This window comes from Eurypyga helias, unplaced genomic scaffold (assembly GCF_000690775.1).
Source record: "Eurypyga helias isolate BGI_N326 unplaced genomic scaffold, ASM69077v1 scaffold2648, whole genome shotgun sequence".
Lineage (NCBI taxonomy): Eukaryota > Metazoa > Chordata > Aves > Eurypygiformes > Eurypygidae > Eurypyga > Eurypyga helias.
This window is the reverse complement of record NW_010266123.1, coordinates 331-9,923: the sequence shown is the minus strand read 5'-3', so window position 1 is coordinate 9,923 and position 9,593 is coordinate 331. Positions and strand designations below refer to the sequence as shown.

The 9,593-nt window shown below is 40.7% G+C and overlaps 1 protein-coding gene across 1 annotated transcript in view; it reads right to left on the bottom strand.

The window, feature by feature from the left end:
* The window catches only part of DLGAP5 (discs, large (Drosophila) homolog-associated protein 5), a 23,116-nt gene extending 16,567 nt beyond the window's left edge, over positions 1–6,549 (bottom strand). The window contains exons 1-4 of the mRNA XM_010156944.1: positions 6,309–6,549; positions 4,810–5,018; positions 4,241–4,333; positions 2,377–2,461 (exon numbers count right to left, since the gene is read on the bottom strand). Coding sequence (XP_010155246.1) covers positions 2,377–2,461; positions 4,241–4,333; positions 4,810–5,018; positions 6,309–6,549 — 628 coding nt within the window. The remainder of the gene's footprint in view (positions 1–2,376; positions 2,462–4,240; positions 4,334–4,809; positions 5,019–6,308) is intronic.
* Between the last annotated feature and the right edge of the window lie 3,044 nt (positions 6,550–9,593).

Genomic DNA, 9,593 nt, shown 5'->3' with positions numbered 1-9,593 from the left:
TCACCTCTGTGCCTGGCAAGATCATGGAGCAGATCCTCCTGGAAACTATGCTAAGGCACATATGGAAGACAAGGAGGTGACAACCAACATGGCTTCACTAAGGGCAAATCAGGCCTGACAAATTTGGTGGCATTCTATGACAGGGGTACAGCGTTGGTAGGTAATGGACTTGTGCAAAGCATTTGACACTGTCCTGCATGACATCCTTGTCTCTAAATTAGAGATATAGATTTGACGGATGGACCACTCCGTGGATAAAGGACTGGATGGATGGTTGCGCTCAGAGTTGTAGTCAATGGCTCCATGTCCAAGCGCAGACCAGTGACAAGTGGCGTTCCTCACAAGTCAGTGTTGGGACTGGTGCTGTTCAGCATCTTTGTCAACAGCACGGACAGTGGAATTAAGTGCACCCTCAGCAAGTTTGCTGACAACACCAAGCTGTGTGGTGACACGCCACGCTGGAGGGAAGGGGTGGCATCCCAATGGACAGGCTGGAGAAGTGGGCCACTGCCAACCTCATGGAGTTCAACAAGGCCAAGTGCAAGGTCCTGCACCTGGGTCGGGGCAATCCCAAGCACCAGGACAGGCTGGGTAGAGAGTGGATAGAGAGCAGCCCTGAAGAGAAGGACTTGGGGACACTGGAAGATGAAAAGCTGGACATGAGCCGGCCGTGTGTGCTGGCAGCCCAGAAAGCCAACCGTATCCTGGGCTGTATCCAGAGAAGTGTGGCCAGCAGGGTGAAGGAAGGGCTGCCCAGAGAAGCTGTGGATGAGGCCTTGAGCAACCTGGTCTAGGGAAAAGTGTCCCTGCCCATGGCAGGACAACTGGAATTAGATGATCTGCAAGGTCCCTTTCAACCCAAACCATTCTGTGATAAAATATAACTCAAGTCCATGCACTGTATTACCCATCTTAGTAATTACAGTCTTTGTATTTTAGAACAGTTTTTAATTTCCCTCAAGAAATGATATCGTTCTTCTACACAGAAATCAACAGAAGCTCTTCATTTCATACCCTCCCTTTCTATATCTGCCTGAAATCTAGCAGTCTTAGTTATTATTAATGACATTTGTGTTTTTAATGTCATTCTAGCTTCCATAGAATTGCAGCTTGACAAGTTGGGAAACGAAATACTAGGTAAGTAAGTATAACATTTAATTTATCCAGACATTTACTTCCCTAACAGTTGTGTACTAGCATGTTAATACATACAATGTCTATTCTTGATTCAGCAAAAAGCATTATCGAGTCTAGTGGGTGATAATTTTTAAAAAATCATTTTGGTATCAATCACTGATAATAGGTATTTTCATTATTCATTGAAGGCATGATTGAAATTTATTTAAATAAAGGTCTGCTGCTTTCTGATTTAATTAAGTTAGCTATGCAAGAGTAATTTCACTCTGAATTACTGAGTATCTTGCATTAACATCAGTATTCCACATGACTTAGCCTTATCTACTGAAGGCATGGACACCACTCTGCTCTCAGGAAGAATTTCTACTCCCTAAAGCACAGGTGACAAAGGTTGGGTTTGTTTGGTTTTGTTTTCCCTCATGAAACATACGTAATTTTCACATAGAAAGTTCAATAACTACTGAGATAAAGAAGTGGCTGTTGTAAAATATGAAAACATAAGATGGTACTTGTCGTTTATTAAAGATGACAACCACACATTTACTCAGCTTCAGCAGTGTGCAGTGTTCAGGGCCCTGTCTCCAATGGTACATATAAACATGCTGATGTGCTTTACCAGGAAGTTATCCTTTCCCAACCCTTTCCCAAAGCCAAGTTACATCAGCTGTTTCATTGAGAGACCACAGACCACGTAGCATATCTGCTGATAGACAGAAGGCAGACTTCAGTGAAAATCCTTACAGGTGATTCCATCAGCTGTTTTCCAGGTTACCCATAATACCAAGGAAAAGTTGTATTTTACTTATATCACCTGATCATCCTTCCAAGAAGTCACTTGCTCTTCTGTAAGAGCAGCAGCTACTGCATGTGATAGAGAGAAACAAGAAACTGCACAGCTCCAAATGCTGAACGCAGCAGTCACACAATTCTGCTGGTTAACCTTTTTCTTTCCTCTCTCCTAGGGTAAATAATCAGTAACCAGGACAGCATTAAGTACCCTGCATTCCATTTTCCCAGCCTATAGAGGAAACCGGCACATGCCTAGTCATACCCTTGATAGTTGGAAGCTGCTGCCCTTGTTCCTACCAACAGTTGTCATAAAATTTGGTTCCTACACCAAAAACATAGTATGAATCTCTCACGAAGATATTCCATGCCCTCCCTCCCACAACTATTGAGTCAGAAAAAAAAAAAACCAGCACTGTCTTTTCAGATGCAGGGATCATTCTACTTCCATACCTTTGTCTTTTGCAGCCACTTTGTCTGTGCTCATCTGTTTACGACCTGCTGGCGCTGGGCACACACCTTGTCTGTTGGCACAGATCTATAAGAGAAGATTGGTTTTGGTGAAACATCACACTTCCCAAAATGAAGCAGCCTGATTTCTATCATCTGTCCTAGAGGTCAGTAAAACAAATGGTCAAGTAAATTGGCACAAAGGGCTTTGAAAAGTAGGGAAATAAGGATAACTAAAATAGGTCATTTTAGACATCCGTTGACATGCATTATCCAAAATTAAAAACTTGTCAAAAAACAAATGCAGAAAACCATTTGAGAAACAGTTTCAGTTTACTATGAAGCTAGGTGCCAATTATTACTGCATCTTGGTACGTATTAGGTGCTTGAAAAAAGTTTTCACAGGGGGAGAAATCAACATTAGAAGAATTAGAAGAAGCTGTGGATGACCCATCCCTGGAAGTGTCCAAGGCCAGGCTGGATGAGGCTTGGAGCAACCTGGTCTAGTGGAAGGTGGCCCTGCCCATGGCAGGGGGGTGGCACTGGGTGGGCTTTAAGGTCCCTTCCAACCCAAACCATTCCATGATTCTATGAATATTAAGTCAGTCATCCCTTTGTAAATTTATGACTGGAAATCCTTCAAATGCATTAAAGGTTTTGTAAGGCAAGATTGCTAGATTCAAATCATAGCTCCTTTTACAGATTGCTCCTGGTGAAATTCCTCAAAAACCCCTACTTTCTTAATACAAGTAACAGCAGATGGGGCTGCCAAGATTCACAGTAAAAATATGCCGTCATTGACGGCAGTTTGACTTGGAATGCTGTTCTGAGCAGTAAAGATAAATCATGGGTATTGCCTGTGGTATCTGCATCCCAACAAAATCCATCTCCATTTATAAGGCTTTGAAGAAAAACTAGATAGAAATTTCCATAAATGCTACATACCAACTTTGACTGTTAGCCCCTGGGTTTACCCATTTATAATACCGAGTACAGTATGGAAAAGGCAAGGCAAAAAACCTCTTGCTGATAGAATTCTGCGACAAAATAAAACACACAGCTCCATGGCCAGCTGGTTGAAGAGTATGTAAATGTAGCAACAGTGGTCCTGAATACATTGATGCGAGATGAAAGGCTTCACAGATTTTTTTGAAACTTAAATATCATGTCAACTTTATGAAAGTAAGATGCCAAAATAGCAAAATAAATAGTATTTCAATAGTTACGTCCACCAGATCTTGTCACTGCATAGACTCCAAGAAGTCAAACGAATATCACAGTTGGGCTCACTCAATCCCTCATCTTTTAAACAGGTTGATAAATAAGGTGGCATGGAATTTAATACACAAGAATATTTCTAAGTTCAGCTTGAAAAACAATGGTTCTTTTCTACTGTAACGAGTTTTTTAGGATGCAGTCAATTTGCTGGGTTGCCTGCAACATTTTGATGCTAGAATGTGGTCTAGGAGAATGAACTGACTTTTTATAATCTGCATTCAGGGCAGATTTTCAGCATTCAAGAAAGGTTCTCCAAGCCAAACACAAAGCATATAACTTCAGGCTCACTACCACCTCTACTCTTAACTTGCAATCCTTGCCGACCACTATATTCTGGATTGAAAGAGAGATCCTGAGGATCAGGGCACCTTTCTGTGTCTGGACTGATCTAATTAAACTCTTTCAGTTCAGCACAATGAGGTCTATCAGATCACTGAAAACTTTTCTGACCTAAACTGTCTCTCTCACCAGGAAAACCCCCTTAGAGATGGCACTCGACATGCAAGCATACAACTCTGAGTCATTGTCTGAAGGATAATTGCATCCTTTTCTCTAAAGTTGTTTGCTGATGTTTATATAAAAAACAAACCGTAGAGTGCTTCGATGCCGTTGGTATCACAGTTTTTTCTTCTTGGCTCTTGGCCTTTGATCGAGTAATCCTCCCCGAGAAAGCAGGAGCTGCCTGGAAACATCCCCAAGGAAATATGAGTTAATACACTGCTTTTTTTCTCCTCGACACTGTTAGAGCAGGCAAGAAGCCTAAGTGTGAAAAGCAACAGCACTTGAGAGTCAAAATGCATCAAGTGTGTAATTTGAAGAACTTCTAAACTCAGGTGGACTAAATAGGAACAATTATCAGTTCTAAATTAACTTAACCCTTTCATTTGTGGATGAACTACTGCAGTTTTTGAGCAGAGAATATAGTCATAAATACAAAAATCAACATATTACTGGTATCATTTCTTGCAGTTTTAAAAAAACTGAGCCAAAATACTCCCTGATTATTCATTATAAAATAATAATTAATAAAAAAATGTAAAGTTTTTCCAAAATAAACTGGTTAGTTTGCACAACACAAACGATTTCATATAGATATAGAAATTTTAATATAGCGCACTACATATACTCCATTTAGATACTTAATATTACTCCTATTACCTTCTCTCTTGGCTTCACTATCACTGGATCTTCAGGTATAAGTGACAGAAATCCAGGCACAGTTGGTCGATATAACCCAACTTTAAAAACACCCTTTTTTGCCTTCTCTCTCTGCTCTTTCAGTTTTCGAAGTTCCTTTTCTTCTTTATAGCGCTGGAGCATTTCCTTGCGTTCATTAACCCTCTTGGTGGCTGCATTTGTAGATGGTTCTGAAGGAAAGATGGAAGACAGACGTGCTACAAAATCTTGAAGACACTTTTCAGCCAACAATAAACAAAGCAGAAAACGTAAAAACAACTTCTCTGAGACAGAAGAGGAACAAACAAAGTCAAAGAGCAGAGACTGTCCGGATCTGTGCCTGCGAGTTTCACAAGTCTTACGACGTACATGCGTGTGACCTATTAGTAGCTTGCTAAAAGTTTAAATTCTCCTAATTGTTTCAACCTTTCCCACTAAAAGAGTATTCCGTGCTAAACTTCAACTTGCAAATTCACCTCCCTAATTAGCACCTGAGGGATACTGGAAATTATTAGCTATTTTACACTGTACATGCTGTTCCTGCAAGGTTACCAGTATTAAAGTTTACACGTTAATTACTTAGTTAGTTTATTTGTACCAGTTTCTTTATTCAAACATTTGTATTGTCATTGAAAGCTGAAGTTTAGGTCAGCTTTAGATACCAAAGTCTGCCTCAAGCCAAGAATAAATGAGGCAGAAGTTACAGGAAAGAATAAAACCTTAAGATGACGCAAAACTTGAATTACATCTGAAAAACTATTAAGTACTTAAAGATAAAACTTATTCAAGATAATATATAAATTTCTTAAATTTCATATTTGACATGATGACATAGGGGTCCCACCACTTCGTCCAATAATCTTCTGCTATCGAAATAGTGATTGTAAAAACATTTCTAAAGAAATCTGTTGAAGTTTTTAAAGATTAACCTAAGTCTTGAGGCTATATGAATCCAGGAGAGACAAGGAAGCAGAATTCAGTATATATACTGGTCCCATTTTCTGGGAGGAAAGATAAGTCGACCAAAACTCAGAGTTTTAAAAATCATACCATGCATTTACCCATTTGTAATTATATATACCCAATTATAATATACAATTACCCATTTCTAAGCATACTTTTAGTACGTGGCAGTCAGCAGTTATACTTCAGGCAGGATTTTAGATGAGTTTTTCACTTCTTGAATAACAAAGCAATCGTGAAGAGATTTCCCACTGAATATTAATAGCAAAATGCATTCTTCCTTTAGCTGAGGCAGACAAATCGAGCAAAGCCTCGTTCACACCACCAGAGCAGCAAGGAGGATACAGCTGTATTAAGACTTTATTTTCTTGATTTTCTTAACAGTTAGAACTGGTAGTCATTGGGTTTTAATTCTTAAACCTTTTCTTCAAGATAAAATGCTGGTCAGGTTCCTGTGGTGTTACTAAATCTACTTAAAGACACTTTTAACAATTAAAGCTTTACAAGCCTTTACTTACTCTGTTTTACACTGCTGTTCTCTTGAGAGCACATTTCGCTTGTCTCATTCAGTTGGGACATCGCCCCGTCTTTTGAGAGCTGAACACTGGCATCTCCCAATCCAAGCTGTCTGCCCTTTTCAAACAACTTGTGCCTGTTCTCCTTCTGAAGCATCGACTTTCTGCGGGCAACTTTTGTTCTGAGGGCTTCTGTACTCAAATCTTTTTTGTATCGACTGGTGAAGTGGGAGGTTGCAGACATCTTGACGACCTTAGACAAAAATCGTAATGATTAGGACAAAAGCTGTCATGGTTTTGTTTTGCCCTTTTCATGAGAGTTTGCATGTTATGAACAAACAAAGCCCTAGGTTTTTCCTTCCTGTATGCCTACCAGAGAAAACGCAAATGGCAATTTCAGTAATGACTCTCCACCATTTTTCTTTATTTTATGCATTCAAGGGGATATTTTGTTGGTTAAATGGTCAACAAGTCCGACACAGAATTAGTAGGGGACGCTGTGTCGCTGCCAGGGATCGTCCTGCTGGTCTGTTTTCAAAACAGATGGTTTTCATGTTAAGGAGACAAGCAAGTAAATGACAAGGTTGTAGGACAATACTTGGAAGCAACATTGCCAGTGAGCGTGCAGATTACAGCCTATCTGATGGCAAGGCATTTTCGTCATGCTTCAGAGTACTTGGCACCATTTCCCAACCAAGTTTCCAGGATGCAACTGCAGTACAATAGCGTTTCTTTCGAGCAGGATTTCTCCCTACTTTTTTGACCTGGAGAAGACTTAACACAAACAGCAGTTGGTCCATACATGCTTTGCTAAGTAAAAAATTCCATTCTCTGCTTTTTTTTTGAAGCCTGTCTGCTCAAGGGGTTTTTCATGCTTTCTTCCAGGAGAGAGGTCAGGACCAATTCATAAAATCATGGAATGGTTTGGGTTGGAAGGGACCTTAAAAAGCCCATCCAGTCCCACCCCCTGCCACACCTTCCACTAGACCAGGTTGCTCCAAGCCTCATCCAGCCTGGCCTTGAACACTTCCAGGGATGGGGCACCCACAACTTCTCTCTCTCAATTGGTCTTACTCCGCCCACCACTTCAACCAGGGTCTTTTAGAAAACTCACCCTCCATTACTTATAAAAACTGGTTTTACAATAAGGAGAGTGATAGAGCTAAACTAAGTAGCCAACAGATATTAATTTATCAGTAAATTGGCCATTTGCTGAGGTTCTTAATTTCAAGACAAGAAGCTCTGATCACATTAAAGGAATCATTAGTGAACTGGACCAAAAACACCAGCCTTGACTGTGGGTGCACAGGATTTCTCAAAGTCAATCCCCTCCCATCTCCATTTGCTACCAAAAGCATCTGAAAACCCCAGATGTCAGGAGAAAACGAGTACCAAAATAAACAGATCACGGAAATAAACCATATATACAACTTATGGAAAACACAAGGAAGGACAGAATCCACAGCTATTCTAAGAAATAATATAGACAAAGTCCCTTCAGGTACCATCAGTGCTGACAATGGCAGCTCCTTGTTCCCCACTTCACTGCAGTATTCATGGAATAACTTGCATAGCACCAACAGTACCTGCACAACCATCTGGAAGTGCTTAGAATAACTGGAGATAACATATGAGTCAGAAATCTAAATGCATATATTTGGCCTTTCCCCTCCTCCCCCCCATACATTCAGTGCTGCAGGAGACCAAAATGGTCAATAGAAGTTAAATGAGCAAAGGGAATAAAACCAAAAACTCAGTTTAAAGCGTTCAAATCAGCAACTGGATCTCCTCCATCCATCTGGAAGTGCTTAGAATAACTGGAGATAACATATGAGTCAGAAATCTAAATGCATATATTTGGCCTTTCCCCTCCTCCCCCCCATACATTCAGTGCTGCAGGAGACCAAAATGGTCAATAGAAGTTAAATGAGCAAAGGGAATAAAACCAAAAACTCAGTTTAAAGCGTTCAAATCAGCGACTGGATCTCCTCCACCTCCACATCATCCTGGAAGAGCTGGTGCATGTTGGTGCCACCCGATTTGTGAATATCTTGCTTTTCAACCTGCATATTACATTCCAACTTCCAGAAATTGATTAAAGATGCCAGTTAATTAACACAGATGGCAAATGATTGTCGGCAACATGGACAGTATTTGATAATTCCCATGGCATTACAAAAAGTCATGAAGAAAACAGGTAGTGAGACATATCTCTACTAACTAGTAAGAAGCAGCAGGCTTTTTGAAGCCAGTGGATGAAAATAATTTGTAAAAGTAGCAGCTAGCATCAGGTCTCTACACCCATCTTTGTGGGATTTCAGGACAAAGTCCCTAAATTTACCTGAAATATCACAGAATGGTTTGGGTTGGAAGGGACCTTAAAGCCCACCCAGTCCCACCCCCTGCCATGGGCAGGGACACCTTCCACTAGACCAGGTTGCTCCAGCCTGGCCTTGGACACTTCCAGGGATGGGGCATCCACAGCTTCTCTGGGAAGCTGTCCCAGGGCCTCCCCACCCTCTCCGGGAAGAATTTCTTTCTGATGTCCAATCTCAATCTCCCTCTTTTAGTTTAAACCCATTACTCCTTGTCCCGTCACTTCCTGCCCCTGTAAAAAGCCCCTCCAGGCACTGGAAGGTGCTCTGTGTTCTTTAAGTACGATATTCTAAGCTGTTCTAATATGCCCTTTAAGTACAACAACAGTCCTTTCATTTGTGCATGCACAATTTTAAATTCAGTGTCTTGATGTAAAGTAACAGCCCATATCCACACAACAGACATTGCTATCTACCAGGCAAGCTTACAGAAAGATGCATTTACCTTAAACGTAGGTAAACCTTCTTTGAACAATATCTGCCTAGCTAGCGCAGTATAAGTCTAGTGAAGGCGTTTCCTCATGAATAGGCCTCTAAAGCAAGCGATGCATTGTTTCAGTAAGTAATCCTGCAGGAGAATTCACCTGAAACTTAAAGAAGGCAAGTATAAGTAGAGATACAGAGAGAGCTGCCCACATAAAGGTATTATCAACTCACACCCCAGGTCAGCAAAAGCAACACGAGATTAGTCATTATTTCTTTGGGCTCATTAAAAACGTACAGCGTGCTCAATGACCTAAACATCTCCTTAGGACAAAAATACTTGTCTCCTTTTCTTTGGGGGTTATGGTTTCCAAGTAGTACCTTGCCCAGACAGCAGACATAACTGGCATAAATCTAAGTGGAGACTAGTAAAAGGAAAGGGACAAAAGATTGATGGTTTTTCAACCAAAGTTAAAAATGAAAGTTTGCA